A 20,779-nucleotide genomic window follows, 5' to 3' on the forward strand; every position below is an offset into this window, starting at 1 on the left:
AATCAGAGCGCAAAACGCGAACGCGGAAGCATACATGCGTTAGATCCAGGCCTTCCTGACAAGTCACTGAATAAACAAAACAATTAGACCAACGCCCCCGCCCAGTCCATCCCTGGTACCGAGCATCATGCACTGGCCCTTTAAGAACAGGATAAAGACGAGCTCCGCTCAGCCGAGGGCACTGATGCCGCGCTTTAGATTTCGTTAGGGGATTTCTGGGGGTAAATGTTACGTGAAAGAGGTAGAAATTCCATATAGATGGATTTTTAACGTTGAATGCTTTTACGGTGAATATATAAATGTTAGTCCAAGGAAGAGAAAAGTGACCCAGTGATCACTGGGCTTGTTGTTTGTGCGTACTGTAATTCATTCGGTAAGTATTATTGTCATCTGTTATGAACGCTATTCATTCAATCTACACGAGTCACTTGAGATGCTCCGTGACTTAAATACATAAATTATTCTTATTTCGGTTTTGCTCCAATATTCTGGATAAAGAATTGATTTAAGCTTGGAAAGTTCGCATTGTGGTATAGTAGCCATCTTTGGACGGAGACCCCCTTTGATTCTTGTTCAGTGTTGCACATACATTATTATGTGATGATTGCTATATTTTGATAATATTACGACTTCCAATTATCACTGTATGTGAAGATGCCTCATGTAGGCCAAGTGTCCTAGAATAAACATGATGCGCTGTGTTGGACTTAATGCGGTCCCCTTGTCTGGTCCAATAACACTGTCCCGTTAGATTATTGGCTACGGCGACTCACTCAGACATCCTGTCTCAAGTGTTTGACCTTAAAACATCGCACTGCAATGTGGGTCTATTTGTGTATAATTGACTGTTCTACAAAGTATATGCCTATTACTATTTAGTCTTGCCATATGTATGTAGAATAGTATCTTTGGGTTTGTGTAGTCGGCCTACATGGCGCGTTGTTTAAACTGCAGTTCAGGACCTGTCAGATTGGCTCATGTCTTGCCCTAATTAGGCTATAGTCTAAGTCTATAAATAGGATAGTTTGTTTCCCACAACCCCCCCCCCCCCCCCCAGTCATATCTGTCATATTCACCTTGGAAGATTAACAGACCTCTGAGATACAGATCCTCATGCAAAATAGTAAAGCTTAGAAGGGAAATAATTGGCAGGCTCATACCCAATTTGTTTGTCATATTTTCATGCTGGTGATAATGTTGCTAAATTGCTGTTTGGAATAAGAAGGTTTGGGGGGATACCATTAAAACAGCGATGCTTGTATAAATGCTGCTGTGTGGAAGAGGCATCTTAAGTTTGGCACAGTTTTCTGCAGACTCACCTATAGTCTGTATATACCCTCCAGTCCAGTGCCTCTACGGTCAGGACGTTTGTTAAGGATTGAGAGAGGAGGGGGGGGGGGGGGGGGGGGGTTGCTGGCTCTGAAGTTCCTACCTTTGTTATTTCAGGACATCCTGAACGCCCGCCAGGCATCGCCCGTCTGTCTCCTCTTCTTCCCAACAGGGCTGCTGCACCCATGGAGGACAAACGCAAGAAACGGAGCCCCAAGGTCTCCCTCCCCCAGCCCCCTCCTCCCCCCATCAACCCCCGGAAGCTCCCCGTCCTCCCCGCCAGCAAGAGTGCCACCTTCTCCCTCGGCCTGCCTCAGCCTCCGTCTCCCAAGAACCGAGGGAAGTATAAGAGGTCCATCGGGGCGCCGGGACAATCCAAAGAGGTGCTCGGCACAGTCGCGGCTCCGCCGAAGGTCACCAGGTCTGTGTCTCCAGGACGATGACAATATCATAATAATAACTAAGACTTAAAGGACAAGTAACAACAGCTGCCCGAAAAGCCCTTAAAGGGCCAACAATAATGTTGCCCGAAAAGCCCTTAAAGGGCCATCAATAATGATGCTCGAAAAGCCCTTAAAGGGCCAACAATAATGATGCTCGAAAAGCCCTTAAAGGGCCAACAATAATGATGCTCGAAAAGCCCTTAAAGGGCCATCAATAATGATGCTCGAAAAGCCCTTAAAGGGCCATCAATAATGATGCTCGAAAAGCCCTTAAAGGGCCATCAATAATGATGCTCGAAAAGCCCTTAAAGGGCCAACAATAATGATGCTCGAAAAGCCCTTAAAGGGCCATCAATGATGCTCGAAAAGCCCTTAAAGGGCCATCAATAATGATGATCGAAAAGCCCTTAAAGGGCCATCAATAATGATGCTCGAAAAGCCCTTAAAGGGCCAACAATAATGATGCTCGAAAAGCCCTTAAAGGGCCAACAATAATGATGCTCGAAAAGCCCTTAAAGGGCCATCAATAATGATGCTCGAAAAGCCCTTAAAGGGCCATCAATAATGATGCTCGAAAAGCCCTTAAAGGGCCATCAATAATGATGCTCGAAAAGCCCTTAAAGGGCCATCAATAATGATGCTCGAAAAGCCCTTAAAGGGCCAACAATAATGATGCCCGAAAAGCCCTTAAAGGGCCATCAATAATGATGATCGAAAAGCCCTTAAAGGGCCATCAATAATGATGCTCGAAAAGCCCTTAAAGGGCCATCAATAATGATGCTCGAAAAGCCCTTAAAGGGCCAACAATAATGATGCTCGAAAAGCCCTTAAAGGGCCAACAATAATGATGCCCGAAAAGCCCTTAAAGGGCCATCAATAATGATGCTCGAAAAGCCCTTAAAGGGCCATCAATAATGATGCTCGAAAAGCCCTTAAAGGGCCAACAATAATGATGCCCGAAAAGCCCTTAAAGGAAAACATTAATGACGTGTGAAAAGTTGTCACAACACTCGTTCATGTGTAGATACAGTATGTCATTGTCAACTAGTTTTAGTATCGACTTGTACATTTTCATTCCACTCCTGCATTTCCACTTCAATTGTAATGAATATCGTATGTGAGACGGAGCGAGTGGAATGTTGCCAGACGTTACTATCGTGTTGTCATGAGTCTGATGTTTTCTGCCTCTCGACGTGTGTCTCTCAGGCCCCACAAAGAGAAGCCCCGGGCCCCCCAGCCGGCGGGGCCCAGCAAGGTGGCTCAGTCTTCCCCTCTGCAGCACTCCTTCCTCACAGACGTCTCCGACGTTAGAGAGATGGAGGGAGGGCTCCTCAACCTGCTCAACGACTTTCACTCCGGCAAACTCCAGGCCTTCGGTAAGACGACCTTGGCAAAGCCAGGGACCACACTGGGAATATTCAGTTACTGCCTGAAAAGAAAGCCAGGTGAATAGTGGCTCAAACACATTGGACAGAAAATAAATCGAATAGTCGTGGTGGCGCTATTTGTGTCCAGCTGTCACAATGGAAACTTTTCTCTTTTGACTTTCCGTCGATTTAGTTACAGTGCCGTTGTACTGTAGGTGTTATAGACGCACACATGTTATACATTTAATCATTTTGTGGTGACATTTACATTTAGTCATTTAGCTGACACTTATCCAAAGCGACTTACAAATTGTGAACAAGTCAGCAAGAGAGGTACCTCTCTGGCAACTAAGGGTCAGTGGTATTGTTCATCAAATAGTAACAAGCTTGAGTGTTACACAAGTGCATAGTAGTGCGTTGATTTTTTTCGGTTTATTTTAAATGTACTTAATCATTTTTATTTCAGATATTGTTACAGAATAAATACTCTTTAAAGGTTGGTAACCCCTGCTCTAGTAACTGACTGAGCATAGATATAAATCCAGGCCTGTCTGGCTAAAAGCTGTCCTTTCTAGGCAAGGTGTGCTCCTTCGAGCAGCTGGAGCACGTGAGGGAGATGCAGGAGAAGCTGGCGCGGCTCCACTTCAGCCTGGACAGCCACGTGGAGGAGCTGTCGGAGGACCAGAGGAAGTGTGCCTCCGACCACAACCTGGAGCACCTGCTCTGCAACGTAAGTGAAAGAAAGGGAAGCGTAAAGGACTGTATGATGTCTAACTCTTGCTAGCTCTGAGGGATGGCTACTGTTCGCCTTACTAGCTCCCAGGGATGGCTACTGTTCGCCTTGCTAGCTCTGAGGGATGGCTACTGTTCGCCTTGCTAGCTCTGAGGGATGGCTACTGTTCGCCTTACTAGCTCCCAGGGATGGCTACTGTTCGCCTTGCTAGCTCTGAGGGATGGCTACTGTTCGCCTTGCTAGCTCTGAGGGATGGCTACTGTTCGCCTTACTAGCTCCCATGGATGGCTACTGTTCGCCTTGCTAGCTCTGAGGGATGGCTACTGTTCGCCTTGCTAGCTCTGAGGGATGGCTACTGTTCGCCTTGCTAGCTTTGAGAGATGGCTACTGTTCGCCTTGCTAGCTCTGAGGGATGGCTACTGTTCGCCTTGCTAGCTCTGAGGGATGGCTACTGTTTGAAGACACAGGACATGGGCTACAGGAGACACAGGCGTATTTCAGTGGCTTGTGGGTGTGTGTGTGGTTAACCCTTTCACTACCACACTACCAAAGGGTTAACCCTTTCACTGCGACAATACAGAAGGTTAACCCTTTCACTGCCACACGACAAAGGGGTTAACCCTTTCACAACCACACTACAGAAGGTTAACCCTTTCACTACCACACTACAGATGGTTGAACGTGTAGAATAGGTTACAAGATTCCATCCCAACAGTGTTGTGATGTAAGGGGGACGCTTACCAATAAGGGCTTTAAAAAGAAACAAATACCAATGATAGTTACACCATTCAATTAGAGAAGGCCATCCAACCTTTTCATAAAGGACACAGTGGTGGGTATCATACCGGTTTCGTAGATAATCCAATGTACAGTTACCCCCCCACCCCGCCTACCCCCCCCACCACACCCACCCAACCACCTCCAATGTACAGCCCCACCCCACCTCGTCCAATGTACAGTTTCTTTGTCAAATGTATATACTATTTTTTTCTTTTTTTTATATCCACTTTTTCTCCCCATTTGTCTTTTTCTCCCATCCCAATTTCGTATTATCAAATTCTTCCCTCCCCTGTCTTGAACGTTGCTAGACTATGCCTCCCACTGGTCGGTTGTAGTGAGGACATTGCATCACGTGTCCCCTCCGGTACACGAGGAGGCAGCCTGTTGCATCTTTTCACCGCAGCAGCTCGAGCTCTCAGTGGGAGGCTCACGCTGCCCCCGCTACTTCCTGCTTCCGTCGCACCGACGTCACCAAACCGACCTGTAGGAGTCGCTATCCACAATGTCCAATCCCCACCCACGGCTTTCCCACCCTCTTACAGTCTCTCACAGTCGAGAATGCAGCTGTGACTGCGTCCCCGACCGCCAAGAACCTTGGTGTTGTCCTCGACGACCAGTTGAACTTCTCTGCTCACATCGCAGCGACGACCAGAACCTGCCGATTCCTCCTGAGCAACGTCAGAAGGATCCGCCCCTTCCTGACAAAAGAAGCCACCCAACTCCTCGTCCAATCAACAGTCATCTCCCGCCTCGACTACTGCAACGCACTGCTCGCTGGCCTCCCGGCCACTGCCACTAAGCCTCTTCAACTCATTCAGAACGCAGCGGCCCGCCTGATCTCAAACCTACCGAAGTCGGCCCATGTCACCCCACTTCTTAGGGACCTGCACTGGCTCCCCATTGCTGCACGAATCCGCTTCAAGGCCCTCGACCTAGCATACCGTGCGGCAAAGGGAACCGCTCCCGCCTACCTCCGGTCAATGGTCTCTAACTACACACCCTCAAGACCCCTACGCTCTGCATCTTCTGGCCGCCTCAGACCTACTCCTATCCAAGCTCCGGGAGGGTCATCAAAGAGAAGTCGCCTATTCTCAGTCCTTGCCCCACAATGGTGGAATGAACTACCCACCCCAGTTAGGACAGCCGAATCACGTCCAATATTTCGCCGTCGACTAAAGACGCACTTCTTCAACCATTATCTGAATTAAAAAAATAAAAATAAAAATAAAAAATCTAACCCTAACTAACCGTACTGTCATGCACTTGTCCTAATAAACTAACCTACACTGTAGCACTCAACACTTTGATGAACATTGTTGCTCAGCTGATAGAGTTGTGCCCTTCCTGATGGCTTGTCGTACAGAACTTGTAAGTCGCTTTGGATAAAAGCGTCAGCTAAATGACTAAATGTAAATGTAAATGTCTTAACACTTGGCAATTGTGTTAGTATGAACGACCGGCCAGCCGGTAGCAACGCCGAGAGCTGGGCTCGAACCCAGCGTCTCCTGCGTTAGTGGCGAGTGTCTTGCCAACTGCGCCAATCAGCCACCCATATACTATTTTTTTTAACTCTTTTTGTATCACAAACAGTACTGTATTTGTAAATATGGTATGTCATAAATGTAGCAGTACGGTCTATCTGTATGTCATGTATGTCATATATGTTATGATGAATTGAAAATGGGGGACCCTGATGTAAACAAGACGAAAGTCTCTCTGGTCTGCATCCCCTTAACAATTGTGTGTATTGAGCTGTACTGTAGTGTATTGTATCCATTCTTCAATCAATCAATTCAATCAATCAAAAGTCACCAGTAATAGATCTGAGGGCAGAATGACAGACAGAGTCCAGTGGTTTAAGAGTTGAAGCCACAGCATGCCCATAAATCTCCATAGTACAACATCGATAAGAAAACAGCTTCCACAATCTGTTCTACTAATCACAGGAAAGCTGGATCTATTTACTTATTGCTGTTATTGGCTCCGAATCCAGACTGATGTGGACTTAGTGTTGAGTGATTTGAGAGGAAAAACAACTTGAGTTGATTATTTACCAAGGTCTCAAGAAGCCTAGAAATAGGACGATAGTTGTGCAATTCATCCCTATCACCTCCTTTGTGCAGGGAATCACTCTGGCAGATTTCCAAACTAGAGGAAAACTCCCCCTACCAATGGAGAGATTAAATATGAACTGTTTAGTGTTTAGTAATAACTGGGGAAGCAAGTTTAAAAAAAGAAAAAGAAAAAATGTAAAAAAAAAGAAAAAAAATCACTTAGGCATTTCAAGGCATCAAGTGCATCAATGAGTGTAAAGGGCTGGAAGGAGAAATGAGAGATCACGGGTCGGGAATAATCAGTAACAGCATCAACAAGAGGGGGCCCTGTATAGTTTCTATCCAATAAATGACCAGCCTTGGTGAAGTGCCTGTTAAAGGCAAGATACATTTCGTTCCGATCAGAGATCACACAGTTATCTACTTTAACACGTGTAGATAAGGTATTAGTGGTTTTGGTTTTGTCTACTACTACTTTCCAGAATTTCCCCGGGTTTGAATAAGAGCTAGTTATTACATTTGTTTTGGCTTTTCTCACAGCCGAGGAGCATTTGTTCCTAAGCTGTCTGAATGATAACCAACGTCATCAACCGGGATCACCGGGGCGTCTGGCTCCAGACCAGGCACTGTTCCTTTCTCTTTAATTCTACGTTCTTTGAAAGGCGCATGCTAATCAATCATCTAAATAAAGGTTTTTATTAAAGAAAAGTCCAGTGCTAATTGCAAATCATGGATCTCAGTTGTATATTGTAAGTCACTATGAAAAATGTAATTTAAAAAGGCTTGATTATTAAAATGTCTTAGACATCTTTTAGTAAATAAGATAGTCAGATGAACCGTTTAGACAATTCAGGTTAAAATCACCTACTATAATTAATTCATCATCAGAAAAACAAGAAAGATCCCCCCAAGACATCAATGGAACCCAGATCCGCAGATGTAGGCCCCATCTGAAACTCAAGACATCTTGATCTAGTGACAGCATTCAGAACAGACACAAAAAAAGATTTGACAAAAATAGCTACCCCTTCCAACTCTGTCTACTCTATGAAGGCTGTAGCACATTAAAGCTTCATCTGAGTTAATACTTTTATTTAGCCAGTATTCACTAAAGACCAGGATGTCAGGATCACTCTGCATAACTAGGACATTGCTATGATCCAATTTCTGAGATAGACTTCTAATATTTAAGTAAATTATTCCTAGTCCTTTTCTACTTTTAAAAGGTGAGTGGAGTGAGTGGATAGTTTGAAGTAGGAACAGGAATAGTCATAGAGGGATGTAAGAAACATTTGAAACAGTAACTACGATTTGAATAATAATCGTAATAATAATAAATAATAATAAGGAATGGATGATGAAGTAGTACATTGTTGATAAAAACAGTCTGAACCATTACTAGATTAGGTAGCAGACTCCTGATAACCACTTCAATGTTGTAGTTTAAAGGACTATTGTTCAAAAGTGCATGTATTTTAGAGACAAGAGAAACAGTCATTAAAACGGCTCAGACCCACTCTCTCTCTTATTAGGTTTTTCTTGTTTTTATTTTGGCTCATACCAAGGTGCATAGTATTATTCACAAATGCAAGTCTGGCCCATGCCCTGTAGGGATCACATCCTACATGCTGTTGCATGCCCTGACCCCCCCCTCTCCAATATAATAATTAACAGTCATTCCATTAAAAACAACCTTAAAACATAAAGAAAAGAAACAATCTTGAGATGAAAATGATATCGTTCATAAACCGGTTTTAAATTCTTTGTTGAGGAACTAATATGTCTAAATGCTAAACGTCGAAGGTCAGTATGTACGATATGTATAGTAGGCTACTTAAGAGGACTACTCCTTCCTAGTCATCCACTGCTGGGGTTGGTGTGTGATTGCTGTGGTATGTGTGAGGGTGGTGTGAAAGCTCTTCAGCTCATTACAGAGATAGGGCTGCCAAGAATACTCTGTAGCTGTGAACACGCCAGAATAGTTCCGCTTCAAAACAGACGTGCTGTGAAATGACTTTCTCTCCCTTTTAATTTGGATTTGAACAGAGTGTCTGTACATTTAGCTCCGTCAAATAGCAACTCTATGTTACCAGATTGATTGATTGATTGAAAACTTTATTAACAGATTGCAGAATGGGTACAGTACAGTACAGCTCAATACATGCAGACCAGAGAAAGACTTTCGTCTCGTTTACATCAGGGTCCCCCATTTTCAATTCATCATAACATATATGACATACACGACATACAGATAGACAGTACTGCTACATCTATACATTTATGACATACCAGATTTGCAAATACAGTACCGTTTGTGATACAAAAAGAGTCCAGAAAAGAGAGTATATACATTTGACGTAGAAACTGTACATTGGAGGAGGTTGGGTAGGTGGGGTGGGGTTGGGGGGGGACTATACATTGGAGGTGGTTGGTTGGGTGGGGTGGGGGGTGGGTAGGAGGGGTGGGGGACACTGTACAACTGTACAAGCAAAACTGTACATTGGAATATTGACAACCATACTTGGTCATTTACTGTACATTGGAGGGGGTTGGGTTAGGACATTTACAGGGGCCAGTTTCGAATTGCAGTCTCCCGTAGGTGTTCTTTGAGAGTGTTTTTGAAAGTGGGTAGTGATTCACATTCCTTCCATGATAGTTTGAACAGAGCTTTTGTACATTGCACTCCTTCAAAGAACCACTCTATGTTACAGGATGATAAGAGTTTGATTCTAGTACTGACCTGACCAAGTTATATAGTACCTATCCACACCTGTCTGTATTTACCTGCACAATGTACTTTTACATATCTGTAGATACTATCTGTACATATCCTACTCTTACTAGTTACGCTGCTGGACAGTATGACTACTACTATACTGTCTTTACACCTGTATCACCGTACATATTATACTACAACTCTGGATTAGCACCGATTAACACTCAGTAGTACTAATTTGTATATTTTGTACCCAGTTTAATATCCTGTACATTGTATATTCCTGTTGTACTTTACTGCTACCTTTGCACTCTGGTTGGATTCCAAACTTCCTTTTCATTGTACTGTACCTGTGCTGTATGATGACAATAAATTGGAATAGAATCGAATCAAATCTAATCTTGTGTAATATGATCACGTTGAATGGTTTTCAACCTGTGTTACCACAACATCAGATTCTATTTCTAGCTCAGGTTTTGTTTTTTGCTACAACACTCAACTAATTGTGTTTTTCTTTCATCCCCAAAGCTGGAGGAACTCAGCACCTCAATGTATCCTTTTTGTAAATCAATTTCCGGTCATCTATGGGGGGGGGCTCACCTGATGCGCCAGCTGCAAACCCTGGGTGTGGATCATCTATATTCATAGCTCTCTGGTGTGAATCCTTAATGTCACCGCGTTCAGACAAAAGCTTCACTTGGCTGAGAATCAGGACCCTCCCAAGACATCCGGTCCCTGACCTGACCATCCATGGAGGGGGCGTGGGGAGACGGCTCATCTTCTAGCAACATCCAACCGGGCTCGGTTGCCATGACACCGATCCAGCTGCCTTAGCAACAGAGAGCGTGGTCCATAGGGGAAGGGGCTCATTTCCGTTTCCTCATTATGTCAATGAAGGGGGGGGGGGGGGGGGGGTTATTGCAGTGAAGCCAAGCACCATAATGCCACATGAACTGTGAACCAAAGTCATAGATTCCTCTTTCACAGCACACGGTCCATTCAAATCGGTTTACCGTGCAATTGTGAAGAAAGAATAAAACGTTGATGATAGTTTAGCTGGTTATAGACCTTTTCAGAAGAGGTCTGTTGTTAGGGGGACAGCCCGAGCCCCAGTGTGTTTCCTGTCAGCTTCTGCAACAGGAAATAAACTTGGACCAGTTTAGAATGTTTATGTTGTCATATAGCAAAGGTCTATACATCCCATTTTGGAATCAGCTGGCAAATGCATAAATGCTTGAAGTTAATATATAACTTATGTGTTCCACCTCTCAAAACTACAAGCACATCTGATCAGAATGACCGAATTGGGTCACATTTTCATGCCCACCTCTTACACCGTTCTAGGGAGATATTTGTCTCCATTGGTGAGGTACAGGCAAATTGAGCCATAATGGAAGTAGCAAATGTTCGGCCCATGTGTCGATGGAGCCATTGTGGGTCAGCTCAGGACCTCTTGAAGGATTTTTCACTCAGCCTCAATTGTTCACAAAGCGCTCCTCGTTTTTATATCTTTGATAAAAAAAAAGAACACTGGAAAACAGACGGGATGTCATACAGGCTACACAGAAAGTGGTGTATTCTGGTATAAAGGGGGGAGGGGGGTATTTTGCAGCGCAAGCAAGGCAGACTACATGAGTAGGCCTAATGTACAAAGTGTATATTTCATTCAATTGAACCATGTGCAAGAATGTATGAAATGAGACAACGTATTTACAATGTGCTCCACGACTACTGAATTTGTTGCGATGTTTTGATATTGGGAACTGGAAGGTTTTGTCTGTGACACGTCCGAATGCCTTGGTTTTTATTCTAGAGGGCTCAAACAGCAGCTTCCCTCTTAAGCACAAGCCAACGAGACCTGCTTACCGCAATGCTGTATAAAACCAACAATACTGTAACATGCAGGTCATGCGGATGATTCTGTCCCTCTCTCCACTCTGACAACAGAGGACATTCAGTGGGATATCATCCGTTTTAAGACACGTAGCCTACACACTGCGACAGGACATTCAGAGTATATTCACGTCGTATAGGAGTGAATCTCTGCTCTGAACATTTTCACAACGGCAGCTACTTTCACAAGTACATTATTTGGGAGGGGGTGATCATGGTTTATTATGTAATTGAAAAACAAATTGGGAGGTACTGCACCTCAGGCATGCTGCTGTATAGAGTAGACCAGTGGTTCTCATCCTATTTCATGTCAAGGACCCCCTACATTGATACACATAAGGCGTATATTTTACACACAATATGACGATTGGTTACTCTCAACGATTCTCAAATCTTTCCATACGATGTGTCCTTTAGCTTTGCTGTATGCCTGTGCTCTCTCTCACAAGTAGAGATAATTCACTTCAGTAGTTTGATGTTTTCATAACACTGCTAAAGTGTCAGATTTAGACACCATGCTGTATGCATGACACCAGGCATAGGGTGAAGTATCTTTGTGTTTGTACATTTATTAACTGTACCTATAAAAGCTAATGAACCTTGTGAGTGGTGCTTTTCTGTACTTTTCACCATAAGGAAACACATTTATCAGAGTAAATGTAGTTATGATAGAGCGTGTACAAGACAAAGGGTGCTGAATGTTGAGATATTAAGTGATACAGTCCTGTTTTATTTTAAACTAGTCAATAAAGTAACATATATACTGTACATAGCTACCTCAGAAAACTTCATTCATCATTATAAATCTACCTTTGACGTCTGTAAACAGGCTTGGTTTGAACGAAGTGTCCCTTTTCCCAAGAACATGAGGCTAACCACACTTTATTGTCCAATGTCAGAAGCACAGTGTGTGTGTGTATTCTTTATGAAATAGTTGAGGTCTAAATAATCTATCCAGTCTTCAATATCCCACTAACAATTTAATGAGGCAGCTGGAGGCAATTTTACAGAAATAAAACACTTTATTTATATATATATATATCAATCTGTTTTTCCTCTTGTTCACAAACAAAGTTCAACATAATTTAACAACGAAATATCGAGAAGGCTACAAGAAGACTGGCACTATACTGAAACAGATTCACAGATTTCAGTCACTGTTTCTGAATCCACCGTTAGTGTAAAGCGAAATTATTTTATTATACCCACCCAGCAGAAATGGTTTGATCCCAAAGTTGATTTAGGCATCGGTGTACATAGGTAATCTCCTTAACAAAAATATAAATATTTTCTTAATCCCATGTCAGTAAATTTTGGTCATGCGGAAAAAAATTAAAATAAAGGGAAAAGGACGGTACCGACTCAGCACATTATAGAACTTTAAAACCATTATGTTACACAATAGATACGTTATATACTGTAACATCATACAGCATACGATTACATATTAGGCTAATACTGTGCAATTACACATTAGAGCTGTACAAAATTGTTTTGTAATATCCACACTAATCTCACACATCTTCAAAACAACTGCATAAGACACGTCTTAGAAATATCACGTCAAGTTAAATGAAACGGCAAAAGATCATCTTTCGGGGTCCCGCGCTTCCTCTTTTCTTTTGTGCATTTAATTGTTACATTCTGCAATGATGTCTGATTTGTCTACAGTTAAGATTCTTAAAACACAATAAAAACAGCAATGACAATCATAGGACGATACATCCAATGTAAAAAGTCATGACATCGATCATGATAATGAGCTACTTCTTCAAAGTGCAAAGAGAGCAGGTTGTTTTTGAGTATGTGATACCTGATTCCAACAGTTAAAGGTCTGCCTGGGCTCCTGTACCAGAGGGCATATATCACTGAGATAGGGGGTGGAATTAAAGGGATATTTCACTTTAGTAGAACTTGTCATAAATAAGCAGTCTCGCCTCCCTCTAAAGTCAAGCTAGCATTCACTGTCCAGGTGTCACTTCACTTCCATTCATTTTGAGGACCATGTTTATATAAAGCTGAACTAAATAGAACAAACTACAGTGATATTATTCTGTGTGATATATTTTTCTGTGTCAAAGGTACTTGGTCTTTTTGAGCTAATGTTGCAATTTTCAAATGATCAGTAAAGGAAATATTTCTATCTTGAGGTGTAGTTGCTCAACTGTCAGCTTTTCATAGAATGTTTGGAATATTTCTTTCATCAAGGGAGGAGATAATCATGGGTAAACACTCCCCGAACATTCCATGCAAGGCAAAGATAGACAGCAGCACACTCCAAATTACAACAAATTGACCAGATATGCTCTTATCTTTCAAGGGTAATAAATCTGTAAAGACGCATCAAATGCCAAAACAAACACTGTTGACTCAGAATTGTCTGTTTTATTGCAGAGCATAATTCTTTTTTATGTTAGAAGTATGATTTAGACTTGGTCCTCTGGATGGAGGTGTTGATAGCAGACGACAGGGACAGCAGTGGTTGCTAGCTTACTTGTAGATGCACTGACAGAGTATAGGTAAGACTGCTGATTTCTAATAACGTGAAATATCCTTTTAACACATTGAGTGCCACGCCCCTTCCTGGAAGTGACCCCTTCCTTGCCGTCCATTAACCCCATGTAAACGTAGTTGTAGTTTGTAGAGCTAAACCTATATTTTATAGTATATCTATGGGTCTAATAACGCCGTCGAGTCTCAGTTAGTTGCTTCCAGTCAACGTGCAAAAAACAGATACTTTTTTCATCCGTACGTTTCCGTTTTATACCGTTTTGAATATGAATATAGTTTGGTTGCTTCTGAGTAATTCCAGGGAAAAGACACGAAAACAGTGTTTTTGTGTAATTCAATAAACACGCTGTCATTTTTCGCCTGATTATTGGATCTTCCTGAAATCAACACTAGATCATCATCATTATCCTTCCTCGTGCAAGCATGCAATGTGGTTTAGACCGCCGCTCCGCCCCCCCCCCCCCCCCCCCCCCCCCCCTCCTGCAACCCAACGGAAAACAGCCACACACATAAAACAGATAGCTTCAATCGTGGTAGAAATAAATATCAGATCAACGCAAGCTTTCATATATAGTGTCCTTACCTGGTATCTGATGTAATGCAAAAAAAAAGAATCCAAATATCTGATCGCCATTCCAGTTATCCACAGCGATCCTGTCTCCGACGTTGTTGGGCATTGCACTTCAACGGGCGGGCGGGGTCAGTAGTCCAAACCATCCCTACAAGCGTGTGTTTTGTCGGAGTGTTTAGGACCCGCCCCCACGCCGCAGCTCGGTAGAGAAAAGAAAATAACCCGTTTCAAACGGGGTGCAATAATGGCAGAAGGCGTTAGAGGGCGGTATAAGACCGTCTGCCAACTCAGACACACTCGGAACAGTATGCACAAGGTGCCCCGCTGAATTATGAATGGCAATAGCGAATAAAAGAAATACTGTGAGAAAAACGTAGATCTATGTTTCTGGCACTCAGCGATTGGGCGACAGAAACGTAGTTCTACATTTTCGGCAACCAAATGGTTAAGGGCTCAATCGTGTTTCATCTTAAGGCCTTTCTCTTTTAATGTTGTAAAAGTGCAGGCACTATTAGAAATGTAGAATTTTTTGTTTTTACGATACCCTTAACACTTTGAGTGCCAGCCATGAGAAATCTCGTTATTTCATGCCATGCGTTCAGTGCCAATGACGAGAAATCTCGTTTTTAATCGTTATCTTTTTTATTAGCGATTTCCATTCATTTTTCATCAATCTAGCCTCACGTTACCATTGGGACTGGCTTTGAGCTCGAACAGGGAAAATACCGCCCCTATCGTCTCTCCGGATGGTATTGCACCCATTGGATTGGACTGAATGAAATGGATGGGAAAAAAAGTCTCCGGAATCCACATTTTACTTATCAGGCATGTAACCGGAGACGATCCCATTCATTGCCCACCCTCAGAACAGCGTGCAATATGTGTTTCGAGTACCCAGCTTTGGATCAATAAACTGCAGAATCTAAATTTGTTTCTGGAAGTTTAAAAAAACGAGCGTTTTTATTTTTTTAAAGCTACTTTTTCTCCCATTTTCTATTTTTTCTCCCATCCCAATTCCGTATTGTCCAATTCTACCCTCCCCTGTCTCGAACGCTGTTAGGCCATGCCTCCCACTGGCCGGCTGCAATGTGGACGAAGCCTTGCATCACGTGTCCCCTCCGGTACACGAGGAGGCAGCCGTCGCATCTTTTCACCTGCACAGCGCAATCTCTCAGCGGCGAGGGTCTGCGTGGGAGGCACACGCCGCCCCCGTTACTTCCTGATTCTGCTGCGCAGGCGCACCAACCGACCTGTAGGAGTCGTTGTCCACAACGTCCAATCCCCACCCACCAGCTTCCCACCCCTAACACTGCCAATTGTGTTAGTATGAACGACCAGCCAAGCTGGTAGCAATGCCGAGAGCTGGGCTCGAACCCAGCATCTCCTGCATTAGTGGCGAGCGCCTTGCCCACTGCGCCACTTAGCCGCACAAAAATAAACGAGCGTTTTTCAAAATGGTATAAAACGGAAATGTACCGATTAAAAAACAATCCGTTGGGGAGCTCCCGTAGCTCACCGCATATCTCGGCGCTATTTCTGCGTCGGGGAAAACCGTGCTCGTCACGGATCTGGGGGACACGAGTTCGATTCCCGGACCCGCCGTCATTTCTCAGAATGGCTTCCCCTGCTCTACATCCCATTTCAACCTGTTTCTGTCGGTCATGCTTGACCAGAAAAAAGCGATAAACGCTAAAAAAAAATAAAAAATAAAAAGTGTTAAAAAACAATCCGTTTCGACAATGTTGACTGCAAACAAGTCATTGATAAGAGACAGGCGTATTAGACACATAGCCATAATTTAAGATCTAGTTTATGCGTTCGCAAATGTGCTCGCCCTCCCATTGACTACAGCGCTGGCACTCAAGCGCTAAATCGTGCACCCCCTGCTGGCACTCAAAGTGTTAAAAGAAAATAGAGAACCTCTCATTTTAAACGTGAACCTGTTCCCTGCTTCATTTCCTCAATAAATATATATTACCAAAAGAAAAAAAAGGAAAAAGAAATGTATCGTCTTCAAGTAAGTTCCGTGTTACTTCTCTTCCAGGGGTTTGGTTGTGTTTCGATAGCGTCGTTGATTTCTCCTCCTCGGGGCTAGGGCAGGGTTCTCAGGAACTTATTTAGGCTCATGTGGACGTTGACGGACTGGGAGGCGGCACACTCCCCCAGGCGGGGCCCCATCTGGGCGTGGAGGGCTTGGCACAGGTCGGCGGTGGCCCCCCGCATGCTGGGTGCCCGGCCATGAGCCGTGCCGCTGTGGCTGGGGGCGTCCAGGAGGGGCCACAGCAAGGGCAGCACTTTCTGTTCCACCATCTGGGGCTTGCGGTGGTACAGCTCCGTCACCAGCTCTGGATGTTCAGGACGGGAAGAGAACAAACACACAAGAACCCGTTCCGTTTATTATTAAGGTAGACAGTCGTACAATAAGCGATTCATGTTGAGAACACAGCTGTGTGATCTTAGTTTCAGGGTGGTGCCGTGAGACGAGACAAACCTGCAACCTTCTCGATCAGGTCAACCTTAGCTTTGCCGTTTAGGGCCTGGGCCTTGGAGCAGAAGGGCTGGAGGAGGAGGCCGTTATCTGGAGTGCAAACAAAAGAAAGTCAAATAGAGGTTTATCCAAACATCAGATTCCACAGAGGGAGCAATCCTTTGACTTTAATACCTTGCCATACATACCAAGGTTTGCGATGAGGGCGTCGATGGCTCCGACAGCGGCGGTAGAGATGCCGGTGGTCTTGGAATTGAGGTGATTATCAACGATAGCGGGGATGAGCATGTTGACCACCTGAGACATGTTGTCCTTCAGCAGGCCGACCATCTTCTGGAGGGACTCCAGCGCGTACAGGTTGACCTTACTGTTGGACTCCTGCAGCCTGGCCTTGAAGACGTCGAACACCTGGAGGAGAGGAGGGACAAATACAAGAAATAAACAATAAAGAAGAGATCGCTGGGAAGTCCACGTGGCGATCGAGGAACTAGCTGCAGGCGGGAATAGAATATTGATATGTACAGAAACACACACAAAGCTGATGGAAGTTACTAACCGGGAATATGCTATTGATCACCATGTTGGGGTTGTGCTGGCAGTCGGCCACGAGCTGGTCGATGCCCTTGATCCTCTCTTTGAAGTCCTTTGAGCCTAGCACAGTGGAGAGCTGCTTGATGTACTCCGTCTTGTCTGCGATACTGTGCGTTTGAGATCTGCAGCTGTACTGGCTATTAGACTCCCTGTAGGTTAGAGGAAAAATAGGTCAAATCATGGTTGCAGCAGCTTCCCAGATTGCTAGCAAATGTCTGGGCCGCAGATAATGTCATACAATTGCCCCTATGTACTTTCTCATATTTGCTCCGTCTCGCAACATGTAATCACACACCGAGCACACCCACTCGATTGCTATAATATTATGAAATATAATAATATGAAGTGAAAGGTTGTTCCCAATATAGGGTCTCTGACGAAAGGAGAGCACTGAGGTAGGAAACGGAAGTGAATAGATTTCCTTACCAGACTACGTATAATATTGCAACAATCGTATAGGTGTGCTTGGCGTGCGATTACATGTTGCAAGTTTGTACTTGAGTACATAGGGAAATTGTATGATCTTTTCTGGGGACAAACTACAGCGGCTAGTGATTCAGAGACTGGCGTTCAGATTACAGCATTTTAAAGTCATCCTCGGTGGTATCGGTTGAGGAGGGCGGTACGCCGGTACATTCTGCCAAACCGGCCTGTATAGTTTTAAATAGATCGCACTGCATCTGCAAAATTCAGGAGACAGGGCGATTGCAATAGCAAAAAAAAAACATAATGAGATGCAGGGTGGCTAGGTGGTGCAGTGGGCAAGGCGCTCACCACCAATGCTGGAGACGCTGGGTTCGAGCCAAGCTCTCCACATTGCTTTCAGTTTGGCTGGTCGTCCGTACTAATACAATTGGCAATATTAGGGGGAGGGAAACTGATGGGTGGGGATCGGACGTTGTGGACAGCGACTCCTACAGGTCGGTTGGTGCGCCTGCGCAGTAGAATCAGGAAGCGACGGGGGCGGCGTCCCTCCAAAGCGCAGACCCCTGACGCTGAAAGATCGCGCTGCGCAGGTGAAAAGATGCGACGGCTGCTACCTCGAGTACTGGAGGGGACTCGTGCAATGTATGGCTTACACGTCCACATTACAGCCGGCTTGTGGGAGGCATGAAACAGCGTTCGAGACAGGGGAGGGTTGAATTGGACGATATGAAATTGGGATGGGAGAAAAATTGAAAATGGGAGAAAAAGTGGATTAAAAAAAAAACATAATGAGATGCTCATACTAAAACAATTCTTACAAACTGCTAAATAAGGGGGTCTATATTCATTGTTTGAGTAAAAACTAAGAGCTGAATTTTGCTTGGCTTAACACCTGGTTTAGAAACCCACGCCAGATGATGGCAAAAGGTTGAGATGCCTCTGCCATTGCCGCCAACGTCAGCACCATCATCTCTCACTGAAAATGAATGATGACGTCTGGCCGTGATGTTCCCCGTTAGGACGCTCTCGGTGGTGCATGAGTAGAGATGACATAGTGTCTGTTCCTCAGATGTCTGACCACCTCTCATCAAATATTCTATATTCTTATGTGAACCAAAGAAATTCCAGCGCACACTAGGATAGTTTGATAGACATTCTATTTGATAAATAAAATGTTGTATTGATTTTTTATTTGAGCATTATACATAACCGTACATAGCCATGAACCACAACAAACACAACGCAGAGGATCAATAAGAAGGAGGTGATGAAGGCTGATAAATGATCAACGAGAGGCTGAATACGAGTCTAATCTAACACTATATATAATATTCTATATTCTTATGTTTATAAAAAAATCTATATACTGTGAATACTCTCTGAATATACATATAGTATAGAATAGAATAGAATGACATATCCAATCCTTGGCACATACTGATTGGTTGCATCTAATCCAACTGCACAATACAACCCATCTATCATTATATTTGACAGTCCATCCACTCTTGTATATATTTTGCCTGTATATATTTTGCCTAGTGTATACTAGCTTAATACATTTTTACTCTTACTTGTATCGTATAGTAGCCGACTCTGCAAACAAACATTTCACTGCATATTATACTTGTACGTCACAGTATGTGACAAATTATTCTTGATTTGATATCTTGATATTCACCCGGCAGCTGTGTGTATTTGCCATGTCTCGCCCCTTCATCAAGGCCGACACACAGTATTCCAATACACATCTCACTACATCCTGCGCATGTATAATCGCGGGAGGGGGCCGGGGGTGTGGTCTTTTGTGTGTAACCTGGACTCGCAATGGATAGGTTTGTTGTCTGAAGCGGTGCCGGTTGGTCGCGATGAAATGGGCTCTGCACATAAGCAGCTGCTATACCACACTGAGGTGAGATGGCTATCTTGAGGCAGAGTAATAAATCGCCTTTTTTAACTCAGAGAAGAAGCGCAAATTTTCCTTGCAGACAAAAACAACCGATTGGCAGAGAAATGTGCTGATAATGAGCTGGATTACGAAACTCCGTTAGTGACACTAGGTTGTGTCTCTAGGCCGTCGTGTCTCTAGGCCGTCGTGTCTCTAGGCCGCCGTGTCTCTAGGCCGCCGTGTCTCTAGGCCGCCGTGTCTCTAGGCCGTCGTGTCTCTAGGCCGTCGTGTCTCTAGGCCGCCGTGTCTCTAGGCCGTCGTGTCTCTAGGCTGCTGTGTCTCTAGGCCGTCGTGTCTCTAGGCCGCCGTGTTTCTAGGCCGTCGTGTTTCTAGGCCGTCGTGTCTCTAGGCCGTCGTGTTTCTAGGCTGTCGTGTTTCTAGGCTGTCGTGTTTCTAGGCTGTCGTATTTCTAGGCTCTAGTGTCTCTAGGCTCTAGTGTCTCTAGGCCGTCGTGTCTCTAGGCTGTCGTGTTTCTAGGCCGCCGTGTCTCTAGGCCGCCGTGTTTCTAGGCCGTCGTGTCTCTAGGCTGTCGTGTTTCTAGGCCGCCGTGTCTCTAGGCCGTCGTGTTTCTAGGCCGTCGTGTCTCTAGGCCGTCGTGTCTCTAGGCCGTCGTGTTTCTAGGCTGTCTTGTTTCTAGGCTGTCGTGTTTCTAGGCTGTCGTGTTTCTAGGCTGTCGTATTTCTAGGCTCTAGTGTCTCTAGGCCGCCGTGTCTCTAGGCTGTCGTGTCTCTAGGCCGCTGTGTGTTGTGTGCAGTACAGATGTTTTGGTGGGTGTTGGGACCCACCTGTTGTTCTGGTTGAGAGGTTCTCTGGTGAGAGACGAGGCCCTGACTGTCCCACTGCCCGGGAGGGAGCGTCTGCCCCTGGCTGACGGGGTGTCCTGGGGCATCTCACCAAGACCCTAAGAACATACACACTTCCTGTTACAT

General features: G+C 44.4%; 2 protein-coding genes across 3 annotated transcripts in view; one reads left to right on the forward strand and one right to left on the reverse strand.

Moving 5' to 3' along the window:
• The first annotated feature begins 218 nt into the window (after positions 1-218).
• On the forward strand, positions 219-10,268 carry ccdc28b (coiled-coil domain containing 28B). 2 transcript variants are annotated; one of them, XM_084309780.1, is made up of 6 exons: positions 219-373; positions 1,447-1,750; positions 2,979-3,148; positions 3,715-3,869; positions 9,951-9,973; positions 10,107-10,268. In XM_084309780.1, exons 2-6 carry the CDS (start codon positions 1,515-1,517, stop codon positions 10,159-10,161), a joined length of 639 nt encoding a protein of 212 aa, XP_084165906.1. In that variant the 5' UTR covers positions 219-373; positions 1,447-1,514; the 3' UTR covers positions 10,162-10,268. The 2 variants fall into 2 exon arrangements, with proteins under 2 accessions (XP_084165906.1, XP_084165907.1); XM_084309781.1 differs by having other exon boundaries at positions 1,502-1,750.
• Positions 10,269-15,792: 5,524 nt separating this feature from the next.
• togaram1 (TOG array regulator of axonemal microtubules 1) overlaps positions 15,793-20,779 on the reverse strand; it is a 63,446-nt gene continuing 58,459 nt past the window's right edge. Inside the window, exons 18-22 of the mRNA XM_084310006.1 lie at positions 20,636-20,751; positions 17,442-17,625; positions 17,074-17,293; positions 16,889-16,975; positions 15,793-16,742 (exon numbers count right to left, since the gene is read on the reverse strand). Of these exons, the coding sequence (XP_084166132.1) occupies positions 16,489-16,742; positions 16,889-16,975; positions 17,074-17,293; positions 17,442-17,625; positions 20,636-20,751 (861 nt within the window). The 3' untranslated portion in view covers positions 15,793-16,488. The remainder of the gene's footprint in view (positions 16,743-16,888; positions 16,976-17,073; positions 17,294-17,441; positions 17,626-20,635; positions 20,752-20,779) is intronic.

This window comes from Notolepis coatsorum (assembly GCF_963971535.1).
Source record: "Notolepis coatsorum genome assembly, chromosome: 3".
Classification (NCBI taxonomy): domain Eukaryota; kingdom Metazoa; phylum Chordata; class Actinopteri; order Aulopiformes; family Paralepididae; genus Notolepis; species Notolepis coatsorum.

Coding starts and splice junctions, on each gene's coding strand:
- ccdc28b (XM_084309780.1), top strand. CDS start 1,515: ATGGAGGACAAACGCAAGAAACGGAGCCCCAAGGTCTCCCTCCCCCAG. Junction 3,149..3,714: donor CGGCAAACTCCAGGCCTTCG/GTAAGACGACCT, acceptor TGTCCTTTCTAG/GCAAGGTGTGCTCCTTCGAG. Junction 3,870..9,950: donor TGGAGCACCTGCTCTGCAAC/GTAAGTGAAAGA, acceptor TCATCCCCAAAG/CTGGAGGAACTCAGCACCTC.